General features: G+C 42.1%; 1 protein-coding gene across 1 annotated transcript; it reads left to right on the top strand.

The window, feature by feature from the left end:
- Window positions 1–4932: 4932 nt before the first annotated feature.
- On the top strand, window positions 4933–17683 carry LOC139542112 (large neutral amino acids transporter small subunit 1-like). The gene is made up of 12 exons (XM_071347163.1): window positions 4933–5349; window positions 6159–6556; window positions 6700–6871; window positions 7246–7371; window positions 9752–9857; window positions 11903–11947; window positions 12329–12452; window positions 12636–12739; window positions 12898–12994; window positions 13398–13547; window positions 14925–15099; window positions 15499–17683. Exons 1-12 carry the CDS (start codon window positions 5271–5273, stop codon window positions 15606–15608), a joined length of 1686 nt encoding a protein of 561 aa, XP_071203264.1. The 5' UTR covers window positions 4933–5270; the 3' UTR covers window positions 15609–17683.
- The last annotated feature ends 744 nt before the right edge of the window (window positions 17684–18427 follow it).

Genomic DNA, 18427 nt, shown 5'->3' with positions numbered 1-18427 from the left:
AATTTTATTTAGGCTGAATTAAAAAATAAATGCCTCATTCTATCTTAGATTCCTCACACGAAAGCATCATATGTCGTAAAGTGACCATTCATTAATGTGAAGACTGTTGTATGATCAAATCAATTCTCTAGGTTTAATTATTACGTAAATTACGTAAACAGTAACTAGAAAGTCGGGGCACCACGGGAAAATATTGTTTAAAGAGTTACTATTTCCCAAATTTCCCTAACTCTTCAGATATTTTCATATCTTATCGATTACAGTCACTTACTAATGTATTATTACCTCATCAGTCATATTCTGAATGTCGCAAACCCTTGGATATCAGCACGAACCCTAGCATAAATGATGAATCAGCAATATACAAATTGGCTTAATTATTTATTTACTAACTAACTAAATAATCACACAGAATTACACAAACACACACACAGGATGGGTTATACATTGGTTACTACATAATGCAATGGAAAGTCCCTAGTGGAATAAGCCCGATATGACGGCTTGGTAGACAATGGAAAGGGGTAGGGGCAGATAATGAGCGGGAAATACAGAATGGATCCACTACACACAGTTGATAACTATACTCATGGAAATGCTAATTGTCACGATCGTCAAAGGGAGAGAGAGAGGACCAAGGTGCAGCGCGTGAAAAATACATCTTCTTTAATGAAGGAAAAAACAACCACTTACAAAATGAACAAAACAAACGATCGTGAAGCTAAACTGAACTAAGTGCACACATGCAACATAGAACATACATAGACAACTACCCACACAAGCCTACTGCCTATGGCTGCCTTAAATATGGCTCCCAATCAGAGACAATGAATGACAGCTGTCTCTGATTGAGAACCAATCCAGGCAGCCATAGACATAACTAGACAACTATACTCTACTCTACCCCATACACATACAACATCCCATAGACTAGACAAAACACACAAAAACAACCCACCCCAACTCACGCCCTGACCAACTAAATAAATAAAAGAAAAAGGAACAATAGGTCAGGAACGTGACACTAATACTTTACACATTTGCAGCCGCTCATTCGAAAATAAATTGCAATTTACATATTTACGAGTGTATGCCTTTGTTGTCCCTCTCTGTGATTGCCGTCTGCTGGAGAGTCAGTCGACAGAAAGTCTCTGGTTTGTCCACCAGAGATCAAAAGGTATTTTGTGGTTGTATCTTGTTCAGCGGACTCTGGATAGTGTCCAGAGTAGTTCGATCGGTAGTTCGATCGGTCGCGTTTACCAGACTAAAGTACTTAAACAGCTGCAGACTGAATGTGGAGTCTTTAGTTTTGTAGAGATTTTCTTCTTCTCTGTTGAAAGTAGAATTCTTAACCATTTGTAACGTATTCAGCTGGGGCTAAACTTTACTGGTCTAATTTAAATTTCCAACGATTTCAACATGTAGCTTCTGATCCATGCTCTCTGGTCTAATGTACATTTTGCTGGAGTTTTTTTTTATAGTGCAGTAGAAAAAGGGGTGTTTCATCATTCCCACCCAATGTGGTGGTCTGTGTACACTTGGGGCAGGGCCACTGACTGATCATAAGTTACTATGAAAACAATTCTCATTTAGAAGACTAAAATCACATTGTTAACTTTCCAGAAGTATTCGTATACTTAATCATTTATTTTATACAAAATTCCGATGCAAGCCCCATAATTGAGAAGTGTAAACAATCAAAGATACAGTAATGTGGTTCTACTATCTTTCATGATGTCACAAAATTAAACAAATTCGACATGGTCGTTCTTTAAATACCCACGGACCATTCCAAATGTTTGGAATACAGAAATACTGTTTAATTATTCAACCTTTTGATGTTAACGTTTGGCCAAGTGTTTCTCTGTGTCCCACAGTCACACATTCCAATCTCAATACTACAGACCCAAAAGGAGAGTATTTACGACCGTCATAAAACTGTGGAGGTGGAGAGAGGGGGGGGCACCTATGATCCCCCCCCTCAAGGGCACGTCATGACCCCCCCTTTTTGCTCTTGTGCTGTGGGGAGACCAATCTAAGTCTCTCCGAGTGCTCATTGACTCTGGGGCTGATTAATGTCTTATGGATGCCACGATAGCTTTGGAGCTTGGTATTCCCACTCAGCCTCTCTCTGTGCCCATTGAACGGGCACTGGACGGCCGCTCTTTAGGGGAAGTCACTCATAGTACCTTGCCCGTTCAATTACGGGTTTCTGGTAACCACAGTGAGACCATACAGTTCCTTCTCATTGCATCTCCCCAAGTTCCAGTTGTGTTGGGATTTTCCTGGCTACAAAAACACAATCCTGTGATTGACTGAACCACAAGCTCCATCCTGGGTTGTTGTCCTTTTTGCCATTCCCACTGCCTTCAAGCAGCACAGCCTTCCCCAAGTCATCCTCCTTAGGATGTAAGCAAGACGGTGGATGTCTCTGCTATTCCTACTGAATACCATGACCTCCTGGAAGTGTTCAGTAAGGCACGTGCTACTTCCCTTCCCCTGTACCGTCCTATGATTGTGCCATTGACCTTCTCCCAAGCACTACACCACCTCGGGGTTGGTTGTATTCTCTGTCCGGACCTGAAACCAAAGCTATGGAGGAGTAAATGGAGGAGTCTCTGGCCACTGGGGCCGTCCGTCATTCTGCATCTCCTGCCGGCGCAGGACCTCCTGGAGAACCAATTGTTTGTGAAAGCCGAGAAGTGTGAGTTCCACCGCTTGCTGAGGGGAATATTCAGATGGATCCTGGAAAGGTGAAAGCAGTGGTGGATTGGCCTCAACCAACGTCCAGGGTGCAGTTGCAAAGGTTTCTTGGGTTTGCAAACTTCTACCGCTGTTTCATTCGGGATTACAGCACCCTGGCGGCCCCCCTCTCGGCACTCACCTCCCCCAATGTACCGCTCAAATGGTCTCCAGCTGTCGACAAAGCCTTTGTGGACCTGAAGCATCGGTTCACAACAGCACCCATCCTCATCCACCCGGACCCGTCGCGTCAATTTGTGGTGGAAGTGGATGCTTCGGATGTTGGAGGGGGCCATCCTTTCCCAGCGATCTGCCCAGGACCAGAAGCTTCATCCCTGTGCCATCCTGCTGAGAGGAACTACAATGTTGGCAACCAAGAACTCCTGGCAGTGAAGATGGCATTGGAGGAGTGGAGGCACTGGCTAGAAGGAGCAGAACAGCCATTCCTGGTCTGGACCGACCATACTTACTTGGAATATCTCCATTCAGCCAAGCGCCTCAACTCAAGGCAGGCCCGGTGGGCCCTCCTGTTTACCAGATTCAACTTTACCATCTTCTACCATCCTGGGTCTAAAAATGTGAAGCGTGATGCACTCCCCCACCTATACAGTTCCTCTGCCACACCCTCTACTTCCTAACCCATTCTCCCTGCCTCATGCCTTGCTGCCACTGTGGATAGGGGTATTGAGAATCTCGTTCGTGAGGCGCAACGCTCCCAACCTGGACCTGAAGGGGGCCCGGCTAACCGGCTGTTTGTCCCTAACCCTGTCCGGTCCCGTGTCCTGGAATGGGCTCATTCCTACAGGCTGACCTGTCATCCAAGGTCCCGCCGTACACTAGCCTTCCTTCGACAACGTTTCTGGTGCCCCACAATGGTCCCTGACGTCTTTGCCTTTGTCACCGCATGCACTATGTGTGCTCAAAACAAGACTCCATGGCAAGCTCCTTCTGGCCTCCTGCTGCCACTACTGGTTCCTCATCGTCCCTGGTTTCATATCTCTGGACTTTGTCACTGGGCTCCCTCCGTCTGATGGCAACACTGTCATTCTAACGGTAGTCGACCGGTTCTCCAAGACTGCCCATTTCATCCCTCTCCCCAAACTACCTTCTGCCAAGGAGACGGCCTAGCTTATGGTGCAGCATGTCTTCCGGATCCATGGACTCCCGGTAGACATGGTCTCTGATCGGTATTCCCGTCTCAGTTCTGGAAGGCATTTTGCATCCTTATTGGGTCGTCGGCCAGCCTGTCATCCGGATTCCATCCCCAAACTAAAGGTCAGTCGGAGCAAGCAACCCAAGAGCTGGATACCACCTTGTGTCATCTACAGTAATTTCCTTATTTGAAATATATTGGTGTAATAGATTCATCCTTATCACCTTTTATATTATGCAACCTGTCCATGCATTACCATCTGTAGATGAGATGTTTCGTCATGGATCGGAGCTTGGTACTCACAAGTCACCTTTGGCAGTGTGAGAGGTATGCAAGTAATACTAGCGCATTAAAAGAACATGGCTCATTCTCCAATGCACTTTTATGAAAATGCACTACTGGTTTGTAAGAACACTTGTGCAGTCAGCTTAGAACAAATGTTCTGTATGTAGCTAACAGGAATGGGCAGCAAGAAATCCCAAGCCATAACCACTTTATCTCTCCCATATGCATATGTAAGACTGCCATCTAGTGGAGTTACGTCAGATACATCAGTTGATGACTTAGAATGACAGCCATGCAGGGTTTCAACTTCATATTCAATCACACATATCCAGATATGAGGGCTAAAAAGTTGTAGTTACTTCCATAGAATCGTTATTGGATAGTACGACTTGCAGTTGTTAATTAGGCCTACTGGTGGTCAAAGGGTATCCTCCTGGAAGGATTGTATCCCAAGGGAAATGCGGTACTCTCTGTATACATTTGGAGAGTGACATCCAAGATGGCTTTTTGGGGCTTTAGACTTCATCAAATTAGATTTGATGCGTTCTATATGACCCATTCTATTCCCCCAGTCATCTTTCAGCATGGGAGAGAGAACAAAGACAATGGACTTCCCTGTCATGGCCACTAGGTGGAGTGCAGGAGCTTTTTGCATTCTTTGTCCGTGTGTCACGCTCGCATCAAAGCACACAGCCACACACACATCGTTGCCTCACACACGGCACAAAAATATTTGTCACGTGGCTGCAGTCCCTCCAAAAGCTGACAATGACCTAGTTCCCCCCTCTCTTGCTGAGCTCTCCATCTCTCCCATCATTCACCAGAGGTAGGCTAGGTGGCAGCATCACCATCACCACATCAGGCACCACACTAGGTCTGCTGCTACCTCTCCTGCACTCACTATCACACTGGAGAGAGGGAGACAAGCGGGACGAGAGATAGAGAGAGTGTGCAGGAGAAAAAGAGGGAGGAGGAGAGAAACAGAGGGAGGGTGTGTGTGAGAAAGAGAGACAGTAAGGGAATCCTAGCTAGGAGGAAGAGAGCAAAAAAGGAAGGGTAAAAGAGATAAGGGGGCTAAACGAACAACAGGATGGCAGAGCCGGAGCTGAAACCATGGAGCAGCCAGGAGAGCTTGAAGACGGGAACCGAGGGCCAGGAGAAGATGGAGGGTAGGTACACCGCTCCAGCACAACACACACATAAACACACACACACATAATGTAGCCTAGCCTAGATACCACATGGTGCAGAGTTGCATCAGATGCTCAGGCTACTGCATAATCTGGTGCAGCAATGCATGCATTTATGCATGGATGTTCATGTACTATATATGTATTTGGTCATGCACAGCTTTCAGGCACAGCTATCTTTAGGTGGTATGGGGGTTAGCTAGGGTTTTCTAATGATGTGATTTGCTGCAGAGCTACTGAGAGGTTAAGAGTGGGGATATGTTTTGACTTGTGAAATTGATCTGTCTGAAAGGCCTATGACAGCGCTTATACACACACACACACACACACACATATATATATATATACATACATACATACACAGACACAGACACACACCCACACACATATACACACACAGACAAACACTCAACATTTCTGCGTTAATGCGTTAATGAGATCTATTCTGTCTTGGTAAACAGGTTCGAAGATGCACTGTAGTGGTATTAGTCAACTTGGCATTCATCTGATGGCATCTGTGTTATAAACCACAGATTTTCATTAGCATCCAATAGAAGTCATGGTGCTTGCATCACCCTACTTTCCCTTCATGGCGTAGCTTATCAATTCCTTCCCTGTCTGTTCAGTCTATTTACAATACAGGGCAATGTAAAGTCAATGTGCTGCTCAACTCCTGAACTATCATCGAGAGGAGAGTGCCAGCAATCCCTTTTCATGAACTCTACCCTGTCCCCCTCTTTCCCACCCTGTCACCCCCTCCTCCCTCAACCTTTCCCCTCCTCCTGCAGCTGAGGCGGCTCCGGACAACCCTGACCAGCCTCCGTCGCTAGACAAGCCTCCATTCAAGCCTGCCTCCCCATCCACCCCTACCCCTACGGCTGCCGACGCCATGGAAGCCACCACCCCTACTGCAGAGGCCTCCTCCCCAGCCAAGGCGGCAGGCAGCAAGATTGAACTGAAGCGCAGCATCACGCTCTTTAACGGTGTGGGCATGATCATTGGCACCATCATCGGCTCGGGCATCTTCATCACACCCACCGGGGTGGTTAAGGAGGCGGGCTCGGCCGGTCTTTCGCTAGTGGTGTGGGCCGTGTGTGGCGTGGTGTCCACCATGGGCGCCCTATGCTATGCCGAGCTGGGTACAACCATTACCAAGTCGGGCGGAGACTACACTTACATCCTGGAGGTGTGTGTGGGGGTGGGGTGGTTGTGTTGGGGGTTGTGTTTGTGTGTGTCTGTGTGTGTCTGTGTTCTATCTGCGGGGCTTGAGAAACAAGCAGAAGACAAAACTCTGTTGTTTGCAGCTGGACAAATAAAGTTGTATTGTAGGTGTACGGTGAGCTTGCCGCCTTCCTCAAGCTGTGGGTGGAGATGCTGATCATCAGGCCATCCTCCCAGTACGTGGTGTCGCTGGTGTTCGCCACCTACCTGCTCAAACCCCTCTACCCAAACTGCAGTGTGCCCGATAGTGCCGCCAAGCTCATCGCTTGTCTCTGCCTCAGTGAGTATAACCGTCTCTACCTCCAGAATCGGGGTGGCCTGTACATTGCAGAAATAATACTTTAAAAAATATTATTAGTGAACTATACAAATACTGACACGTACTGCAACACACATCAACCAAACAGGTGTTTCTTAGCCAGCTGCATGATTTAATATTTGTTTACCGCTACTACTTTTGTATTCACTCAATTACTATTTTGCTGGCCTCCCTTATGCCTTTTTTTAAAGGACTGTTTTCCCCCACTGATGTTCTCTCACTTCTGCTGTATATGTATTTTTAAATAACAAATTACCTTCATAAAATAATCAAAAACATAAACATATGCAATTTACATTCGAGGGTCAATCAAACCCTGTGTTTCCCTCGGTCAGCATCGTTGACCTTTGTGAACTGCATCAGCGTGCGAGCTGCCACCAAGGTCCAGGACTTGTTCACTGTGTCCAAGCTCCTGGCCCTGATCATCATCATCGTCTTCGGCTTCATTCAGATCGGAACCGGTAAGTTCACACACCCAGTGCACACATGTACCGGTGTCCGTGGGTATGTCAGACACACGTCTGACATGTCCTCTCATCCTGTCTATAGGTTCGTGCTTGTTATACATAATTCACCATGGCTTAGCTAGTCGTGTGTATTATCCAGTGTTTTTGCAACCATCTCTTTATAAAATACTAAAGTGAAGCTGAAAATTATTTTGAAATTTCATAGCCTACTGTCTGCGAAATAGCTAAACCATCTGCACTCTCATGAATTCCTAGCAAAATAGCTTTGTATTTAAAGACAACCCACCCATCGATGATACATTGTGCAGCCACCCTTTTCTCCCTACTACATCTGGTCCCGCTGCCACAAGACCACACCGGCTACCTTGGTGCTGCGCATAGGGTTGCCATGGAAACTAAAACAAATCAATCAAATCAAATCTTATTTGTCACATGCTTTGTAAACAACAGGTGTAGACTAACAGTGAAATGCTGTTCCCAAATCCATTCCCAACAATGCAGAGAAGAAAAAAAAATTATATCAAAAAACATAACTAGCCAATGAGCTTGTTCCTTGTGCTGTGCTCTTAAGATTCTTAAGACTAGAGTGGAGGACGGGGAAATATGAACGCTCTGCCATCTGAAAAGAAGGGGTGTGTAACGGCAGCCTTCCTCCTCTTCACGAGAAGAGAGCGTAGCCAGCCAGTGCTCAACATGTTTAATAAAACGAAACAGTGAACACTTACAACGATACAAAATAACAAATGTGGCAAACCGATACAGCCCTATCTAGTGCAGAGAAAACACAAAGACAGGAAACAACCACCCACAAACCCCAACACAAAACAAGCCACCTATATATGATTCCCAATCAGAGACAACACAAAACACCTGCCTCTGATTGAGAACCATATTAGGCCAAACATAGAAACAGACAAACTAGACACACAACATAGAATGCCCACCCAGCTCACGTCCTGACCAACACTAAAACAAGCAAAACACACAAGAACTATGGTCAGAACGTGACAGGGTGTCTGTTTCAGTTTTCTCTCTCTAGCATCTTCTACCTCTCATGTAGATTCTAGAGTAGGAGAGACTGGACAAGGTGAAGGCCAGACTCATAGCTTTACATTGTACAGATATATTGTGCACACAAGAGAGCAGTGATAGAGAGATCAGCAATCACCACTGCATACTACTCTAAAATGGGGTCCAGCTCCCCTCTTCACTTTTAATATGTCAATGTGTCATTGTACCCACATTTATCCTTTTAGGAGTCAAGGACATGTGGTTTCTGTTACAAAGCAAGTTAGTATATTTTACCCCACTTTTCTCCCAATATATGCTTGAAAATAAGCAAAGTAAATATTTGCCAAAGATAAATGATTTTACCGCATGGACAGATAATTTGGTATGTAGATTATCTTGTTGAGTTCAAAATCAACACAACTATTTAAAAAAAATCTTGATGAAATTGCCGTTTTGCAGTGTTGTAAAACCCTCTTTTCATCTTATCGCCACTGCACCTTTGATGTAGGCCTGGATGAGCACAAATAGCCACAACTCATAGGAGTCTCATTGTTTTCCTCTAGAGATTGCGTTCATTTATTCCAACATGGTCAATAAGGACTAAACTCTTCCAAGGTATGCACCCTTCTGCTTGTTCAGGGATGAGAGAGAGCGAGAAAGACAGAGGGGCAGAGAGAGAGAGAGAGGTACAGTATACTAAGCAGTGCTTCTATGGCAATCGTAGCAATGGAAGCGCTGTCATTTACAACTGAAATGGAAGCGCTGTCATTTACAACTAAAATGAACAGGTAGACAAGACAATGGATTAGAAAACAAACATTTTCCATTTTCCAATCCTGACAGCATGTTCCCTTTCTGATGTAGGCCTCTATGGTAGGCTTCTCACTGGCCTGGATATTATGTGAATAATTGAGTGGATAGACGTTTGTTATCATCAAAAAGGTCTCCCTCCGCATTTTCAAATGTCAACTCCCAGACATTATTATATTCTCAGCGCATCAATGGCAGATGGACTAACCCAGGGTTAGGTGTTTGGAGGGTGCAGCCTATGTCGAAAAAAGCTATTTTCTTTCATTTCTTTTTCATAATGTCATCTCTATCAGTCAAATGTAGTCATACATAACAAGTGTGCAAAGGCAAAACATATTGGGCCAAATCATCACAACAATTGTGACTTTATATGGCTTCATATTAAAACGCTCACTTGTGTGTGTGTGTGTGTACACGTGTGTCTACCATATTCCATGCAGCAAACATCCATGCATTTAATATACTGTTTATATTCTCAGTTCGTTGTTCGTTGGAGTCAGTTCCTTTTGCCAAGTAGTGACGTCTAATGCTGCTTTCTTGTCTGTCTAAACAGGTGATGTGCCATACCTGACACCAGAATTAGCATTTGAAGGCAGCAAATGGGGAGTCGACAACATTGTGTTGGCTCTATACAGTGGACTCTTTGCTTTTGGTGGCTGGTAAGGCCTTTGCAACACCACATAGGGCACATTTACACCTGAGTCGTATTAGGTTCCAGCATAACAAAATGTTTCAAAGCCATATGCAATGGAAAGTGTAAACAAGCACTTCTTATTGGACAATTTCAAATAGTTTGCTTCCATTTGCTTCTATTTTGTGCGTAGTGAATACGACCCTGGTATTATCATATGACTTTCGTTAATCAAGATGATCTGATCACAATTGATCCATGGTTCAATGCATCTACATATGGTATTAAAAACATGTCTATTACATTGTGACAACAGTGACAGCATGTGCTTTGACTGTCTACCTACACAATCAGAATGTGGACACAAACTGATCACAGGATGCTTGTTATATACTCTGGATTTAATTCCAGAAGAAGGTTGATTCTACTAATCTAAACGGATCTAATATTAGATGCTGTAATGTACCGTTGACGTCGGAAGTTTACATACACTTAGATTGGAGTCATTAAAACTAGTTTTTCAACCACCACAAATTTCTTGTTAACAAACTATAGCTTTGGCAAGTCGGTTAGGTTATCTACTTTGTGCATGACTGTATCACATTTCCAGTTGGTCAGAAGTTTACATACAATAAGTTGACTGTGCCTTTACAGCTTGGAAAATTCCAGAAAATGATGTCATGGCTTTAGAAGCTTCTGATAGGCTAATTGACATCATTTGAGTCAATTGGAGGTGTACCTGTGGATGTATTTCAAGGCCTACCTTCAAACTTGACATCATGGGAAAATCAAAAGAAATCAGCCAAGACCTCAGAAAAGAAATTGTAGACCTCCACAAGTCTGGTTCATCATTGGGAGCAATTTCCAAATGCCTGAAGGTACCACATTCATCTGTACAAACAATAGTACGCAAGTATAAACACCATGAGACCACGCAGCCGTCATACCGCTCAGGAAGGAGACGTCTCCTGCCCCATAGAGATTAACGTCCTTTGGTGCGAAAAGTGCAAATGAATCCCAGAACAACAGCAAAGGACCTTGTGAAGATGCTGGAGGAAGCAGGTACAAACGTATCTATATCCACAGTTAAACAAGTCCTATATCGACATAACCTGAAAGGCTGCTCAGCAAGGAAGAAGCCACTGCTCCAAAACCACCATAAAAAAGCCAAACTACGGTTTGCAACTGCACATGTGGACAAAGATCGTACTTTTTGGAGAAATGTCCTCTGGTCTGATGAAATAAAAATATAATTGTTTGGCCATAATGATCATCGTTATGTTTTGAGGAAAAAGGGGGAGGCTTGCAAGCTGAAGAACACCATCCCAACAGTGAAGCACAGGGGTGGCAGCATCATGTTGTGGGGGTGCTTTGCTGAAGGAGGGACTGGTGCACTTCACAAAATAGATGGCATCATGAGGTAGGACAATTGTGGATATATTGAAACAACGTCTCAAGACCTCAGTCAGGAAGTTAAAGCTTGGTCGCAAATGGGTCTTCCAAATGGACAATGACCCCAAGCATACTTCCAAAGTCGTGGCAAAATGGCTTAAGTACAACGAAGTCAAGGTACTGGAGTGGCCATCACAAAGCCTTGACCTCAATCCTATAGAAAATGTGTGGGCAGAACTGAAGAAGCATGTGCGAGCAAGGAGGCCTACAAACCTGCCTCAGTTTCACCAGCTCTGTCAGGAGGAATGGGCCAAAATTCACCCAACTTATTGTGGGAAGCTTTTGGAAGACTACCCAAAATGTTTGACCAAAGTTAAACAATTTAAAGGCAATGCTACCAAATACTAACTGAGTGTATGTAAACTTCTGACACACTGGGAATGTGATGAAAGAAATGAAAGCTGAAATAAATCATTCTCTCTACTATTATTCTGACATTTCATATTCTTAATATAAATTGGTGATCCTAACTGACTTAAGACAGGACATTTTTACTTTGATTAAATGTCAGGAATTGTGAAAAACTGAGTTTAAATGTATTTGGCTGAGGTGTATGTAAACTTCTGACTTCAACTGTATATGTTGGAATATAATGCATCATGTTCTGTTCCTCTCCTTTAGGAATTACCTGAATTACGTGACAGAGGAAATGATCAATCCAGAGAGGTGACTTATGTGTGATTAAGGTTTTGTTGAGGATTGTACAGAGTTAATAACTACCCTGTCAATATGTGTATGATTATCCTATTACATTTTGATTGGGTTTAATTGCACTTGATTGACTGTATGGAGGTGATGAATCATGGGATGAACCATGGGACATTTTAGATAGTAAGACACATCACAGTACTACTTATCTAATATACAGTATTTATCAAATATCACACTCATAATGTAATCACATTGAATACAGTCATAAAATTGCATGAATTTAAACACAAATATTAGATCACATCACACTGTTGACTCTGAACCTCAAATGTGATTGGCTGACACATTATGAGTGCCCCCAATGACATGATCTTTAATTGATGACTTTGTTTCCAGAAACCTGCCCCTGTCCATCATTATCTCCATGCCCATTGTGACCGTGGTGTACGTACTGACCAACCTGGCCTACTTCACCACTATCCCCCCGAGTGTGATGGTTGAGTCCGAGGCAGTAGCTGTGGTAAGGATGGCTTTATTAAAGATCACGTTTTGGAGCAGGAAAACAGTGAGCTCATAGTACCTTAGTTCCTGCTATTTATTTTGCTAACAAAAAGGTAACAGACAGCATAATAATGGTAAAGATAATACATTGAGATGTTGAATTGGAATGAGAGTATTCAATGGTAGTGCTTTCCCATTGCAGATCTTTGGGGAATACCATCTTGGTGTGATGTCCTGGCTCATCCCTGTCTTCGTGGGCCTGTCCTGCTTCGGAGCTGTCAACGGAAGCCTGTTCACCTCGGCACGGTCTGTATCTGATCAACACACAGATATCTTGACAAAGGGTGTTTGTATCTGTGTGTTTTTAATTCAGTCCTTTGATACTTTAATTAAAGAGATTTGATCAAAATGCTGCACAACTGCAGAACACTCAATCATCAGGGTTCGTCTGCCTCTTCTAATAGGCTGTTTTATGCTGGCGCTCGAGAGGGTCAGCTCCCTGCTGCACTGGGATTGGTCCACACTGACCTCTTCACCCCAGTGCCCTCCCTAATTTTCACAGTGAGTACTGCCATTGGTCCCTGAATTGATCTCAAATGTAATGCCATCCTTGGTTAGACAGAATTTTACATTTCAGAACCCAGAATTGGGCAACTACTCAAGTCAATCTGGCACAGATTATTAGTTTGTAGATACAGTACATCTAAACATCTTACATAGTAACTGAATAGTAGTTATTCCCATTGCAATAAAAAAATATCAATAAAGTGGTACATTTACTGCATTTTAATGGTAACCTTTCACTGAAAAAAAGTTGGGTGTGGAGTAAACGTGTAAAGTAAAGGCAAATGTATAGTCTACGTACTTATGCAGCTGGAGGACGCAATTAGCTATGACAAAATGAAATGAGGAATTCGGGTTAATACATGAGCCCAATGTCTATATATGATTCCTCTCCCTGCAGTGTTTCCTGTCCATGCTTTACGCCCTGTCCAAGGACATCTTCTCAGTCATCAACCTGTTCAGCTTCTTTACCTGGCTGTGTGTGGGCATGGCAATCGCCGGCTTGCTGTGGCTCCGCTGGACCAAGCCAGAGCTCAGGAGGCCCATCAAGGTACTGTTACTGTACACAGCTCTATGACCACAAGAAGTTGAAAATACATTTAAAAAACTTTGAAAATTCATAATTCAACCAATTTTGCTCATTGGGAGGCTCAGGTTATGGTTTGAATACTCTTCAAATGCATCCTTCCTTCATCCCTACCTTGAAGTAATCACTGATCTGACATGGCTGGATTGGTGTACACCAGATTTTCTATACATTTCTTTCACCAGTTATGTCATGTCAGATAAGTGCATTTCAAAAGTATTGAACAGAGCATATGTCTTATGGCCCTACTCATGGCCGGCCCCGTCATTAGGCAGGATTAGGCTGATCGACAGCTAAACTGAAGAAGATGCACCTCCAACCACAACACATAAAACCTCACATAATTCTGGCCAAAAACAATTACAATTTCTCTCAACCAGTGGCATATGGGCTTTTTGGGTAAACGCTGATGCCGCCCTTTGATAAGCAGTACCCACTTTGTCAAAGGAAGGGGCACAATATATTTTGCTTGTCCATTCCCAGCGTGCCTCTCCAGCGTGCTGTTGGAGAGACACATCTCTGCAGCGCTAACCAACGTTCCATCAAAAAAATGGATCTAACATAAGTCATGTAGCAGATATAGGATATAGTAGAAAGAGTATGTGGCCTTTTCTGCAGCAGGAGATCAAATGTATGACAATGTAATGAGATGGACACTTTTTACATCATGCAGGTTTCTCCGATCAAATAGCCTAACCTAAATTGCGCTCTATCAAATAAAAAATGTGCTGTCATGTTATCAAACAAAATATCATAAAAACAGGACAGGTCAAAGAGAAATTGACAATATATAATGGACAATCACAACTGTTGTCCAGGAGTTTCAACCCATTGTCAGTGGTTTCAAGTTTGAATCTGTCCGTTTTTGACAAGCTGATCATAGTGAAAAAGAAAATACTTCTGCATTTCACGCTGTGTAACCACATTGCAAATAGGCTCGCGATAACTCTTGATATAGTTGGGTAGCTGATACTTAAATAGCCAAATTGATTAGTCACAGGCATCAGGAATGCCAATACCTTTTGGACTTCTTTTTTTTGGTGTAGTTCTGGACTGGCCTTGGCCCACATCCACGGACATTGGTTTTTGTTCCAGTCCGGACCAAGTCTGAACCAATTATAAACGTCTTGATGTGGTCCAAACATAGACGTCTACAAATTCATGATTTTCAACTTTCATTCAGAACCAACAATTATCTTGATTTCAACGTCCAGGAAATACATATTTTCAATATTTTCAAACGATAGAACGTTTGAAGTGATATGAAGCTGAGCTCATTTTTGCTTCATCCAGTAACCATTGGGTTTCTGTACATGAATCTTATCTTATTTTCCCTGGCAGATTTGGTTGGTGGTCCCTGTGGTGTTTGTGCTGGGCTGTGTCTTCATGATCGTGGTGTCCTTCTGGGCAGCTCCCTTCGAATGCCTGATAGGCAGTGGGATCATCCTCACTGGTATCCCCGCCTATCTTCTGGGGTACAAGTGGAAGAAGCCCCACATTGTAAAGAAGATCTTAGGTGAGCTGGATATACATTTAACTCTTCTGTCTGTATGTACAGTACTGCAAAGTCAAGGCCGGAGACTTTGTTCCTGTTTTTTTGTTTTGTTTTGCAAATGGCGTTTTTGCACGTATAGTAACAAGCTGTTTTGTGTCTAAGGTTAATATCCAGTCAAATATATTTGTATGAAGTTTTTACTCAAATGCAAAGTTTGCATGTTTAAACCCAAATGAAATTGAACATACAAAGTAAATAAGGGTTTGAATGAAAAACAATCATACACATTAAGGTAATTTAAAATAGTCACATTTACACGTTTCTACATGCAATCTTTCCATTCCTGCAAATTAAATGTGGCCTTCAGTTTAAGACTACCAGAAAATAACTCATGTGAAATGTGTGTTTTTCTATTTTCAGAGATCTTTACTCTGTTCTGCCAGAAGATTTTTATGTCCGTTCCAGAAGAACGTGAAGAGAAGGAGTCAGCTGAAGTAGCTGAAGAAGTCGAAACAACAAAGGATGACTGAGTCAATCTTTTAGTTGGAACATTACATGTTTACACTCATTGTTGCTTTTGTTACAGAGTTCCATGACTCTTGGAAAAGTAGGGGTTTATGCGAATTGCTTCAGTGTACATATTTTGTATTTTACATGCATTTTCTTACTGTATTGTCTCTTTGTACTCTCTCCAGCAATTCAATTCCACTTTTCAGTCATATAGTTTACTTTCAAATTTTTCCTAAACTAACCTTTTTTACGTTTCATATGTTTTAACCTATTTTGCACAGTATTCAATAGGCCTGAATTAAGCTAAAAAGGAAAATGTATTTCTATTAACAAGAGTCATATGTGTTGGTATGTCCTCTAGACAATCATCCAGGCATCTTGAATGCGTACAATACCCTGCTTTGTCTTAAAACGGTCTTCATCTAACTAAAGATAATTACATATTTGACTTTTGAATTATATAACTATTAACCCCCACTTTAACTGACGGTATGTCTGTAACTCAGTGTAGTTGAAGGAACTAGCTACTGGTTACCTAAGTTGATTGAGCAATGGCCATCAATCTATGATAAACCCATGAATTTATTCAGGTAACTCATACCACACATTCTGTAAACTACCTTAATTTCCCTTTGACATGATTGCACTCATGATAAAAATGTACAATTAAAATTTTAACATCTATTTGTGCACTGTATTGCTACATTTTCAAATCATTAACTCATTTGTTCGACAGATTACTATTTGAAGCACCTTTGTGCAAAGTGGATTTCTGATATGATATCTGTTCTGATATGTTGCCTTACGATTGTAGTCACACAAGTCAGTTGCTTGTATTGATACCCAATGCCCTGTACACATAAAGGCATGTCGAACCATGGCTTTATGAAATCTTCGTAAATATTGTTTTATGTCATGGTTTTAAGCCAGCAGTTATGAATATGGCATTAAGTCTGTCAATTTTCTTTGTCTCAACTTGCTACCGGTTTCCATACATTTAAACCATTATATTCGGCGATTACATTTGATAAATGTTTTTTTTTATTGTTTGTACAGATACCATGCCAGAAATGTGATTATCAACATTCAGCTAACATGACAATTTTGCTACTGACGTATACTTTTGTCATGTTGTGAGCATCATTAGTAGATATTGAAGGGTCTTTTCTCTTTCGAATGAGCGATTACTGCACGTACAGATCTAAGATCAGCTTTCCCTACCCCAGTCCAAACCTTTTCTGACCCCAAGCCAGACCAGTTCAAGCCAAAAAACAAACAAAAAACAAAACACCTAAGGGCACTATACAATCCGTATCGCCGAAGCATTACAGATTTAGCATTAGAAATGTGAAGGTCATTTCTGATTGAGCCGACATATCCAGAGTTTACCATGAATGCCATCTCTGCCAACACGGGAACATTGCCTATACATTTTTGTTGGGCTTTAGCACTACATTTTCGCGATATGGGTGGAATAGAGCCTTAATGAAATTCTGGAGGCACAAAATATTAGCACAAACATGTACATGTTACTGAATTAGGAACACAATGCAGTATAGAATGTTAACTGCTCCTATTATTATTTTATTTTTTAAATCCTCATTGAATTCTTGAATCGCTAGGAAAGTAGGGGCAATACCACAATAGGTCACTGCACTTACAGAAAGCACAAACTGTGAAGTAACTTGACAGACACAGAGTTTACAGATAGAGTAAACAAGGAAGTATAGGGAATAGGGAGACGTTTAAAAAGATTACTGATATCTTTGTCTTGTAAGAGTATATTCATGACTGCCAGCGTGAAGGAGAAACCGTCGGGGTACCTTCATATTTTCGTGGCCCAAAATGCACCGCACAACATAGTTCAGGTGTGTACAAAGTCTTGCGTATCATGTACAGTAAAGTCTTTGAATGTATTGAATGTTATGGTAAAACACTTTTTATTATTTGAATCGGAAGAAACAATTGTACCTCTGTCAGCTATTGTGACTTAAATGTCAGTGACCATGGTGGGTATGTACATGTACCATTCAACTATTTTTGTTCAAAAGGTCTGTGTCTTTGTTGTGAAATTAATAAACACATTTTTCTTTCACATATTTCACACATTTTATTGTATTATCGTTCTAATTTTAAAACCCATCTTTGGAGTGATGCTGGAAATAATTGCAAGCTAACGCATGATGATGCAATGCTTTGAATGTGTCAACATCTTTATTGCATCTGTCTGTTTAAAATAACTAAGGATTTGTATTATTATGCACTTTCATGGGAAACAAATTGCAAAGCTCAGCAGACACTGGCTGAATACAGACAACAACCTATTCCCTGAGCGTAAGGGACCACACTAAAATCATTTTAAAAAGCATGGCACAACAAGATAACACATCTCCAAAGAACAAAATTGGCTATATGAGGGTCTCGGAATACAACCACTATACCCAGTACTCCATGATCATCATCTGATATGAAGTGTTTGGATAATATTAGTCTTGACTCTATGTAATACGCTCTCTTTTGCGATTGTTTCTGTGTTGATTTCCAAAGCTAGTATCTAAGGCATGGATTAATGAACTCTGTGTTCATTGATTCGCAAACTGTAATAAGATTGAGGCATGCTCTGGGAAAGGAGTTCATATCCGCTAGGAAAGGAAATGAGGATGCTGCCTCTGTGATTTGAAGCCAGTCGCGGATCCACTGGGGATCATATTAAAGATGGTAGATTGTCTTGGTTCATAGATTTAGATAGTGGGCCCACTTGTTATGAAGCCTGTTTTAGCATGGCCTGAGCCATTGAGGACTTTTACAATTTTGAATTAGTCAAATGGGTGGGACTTCC

Source organism: Salvelinus alpinus, chromosome 17, assembly GCF_045679555.1.
Source record: "Salvelinus alpinus chromosome 17, SLU_Salpinus.1, whole genome shotgun sequence".
NCBI classification, from domain to species: Eukaryota; Metazoa; Chordata; class Actinopteri; order Salmoniformes; family Salmonidae; genus Salvelinus; species Salvelinus alpinus.
This window is presented reverse-complemented; position numbering and strand designations above follow the sequence as displayed.

Excerpts from the sequence above, each read along its gene's own strand:
- LOC139542112 (XM_071347163.1), top strand. The coding sequence starts at position 5,271 with ATGGCAGAGCCGGAGCTGAAACCATGGAGCAGCCAGGAGAGCTTGAAG. Across the intron at positions 9,858-11,902 it reads CTCTTTGCTTTTGGTGGCTG|GAATTACCTGAATTACGTGA; the intron begins GTAAGGCCTTTG and ends CCTCTCCTTTAG. Across the intron at positions 15,100-15,498 it reads CATTGTAAAGAAGATCTTAG|AGATCTTTACTCTGTTCTGC; the intron begins GTGAGCTGGATA and ends TTCTATTTTCAG.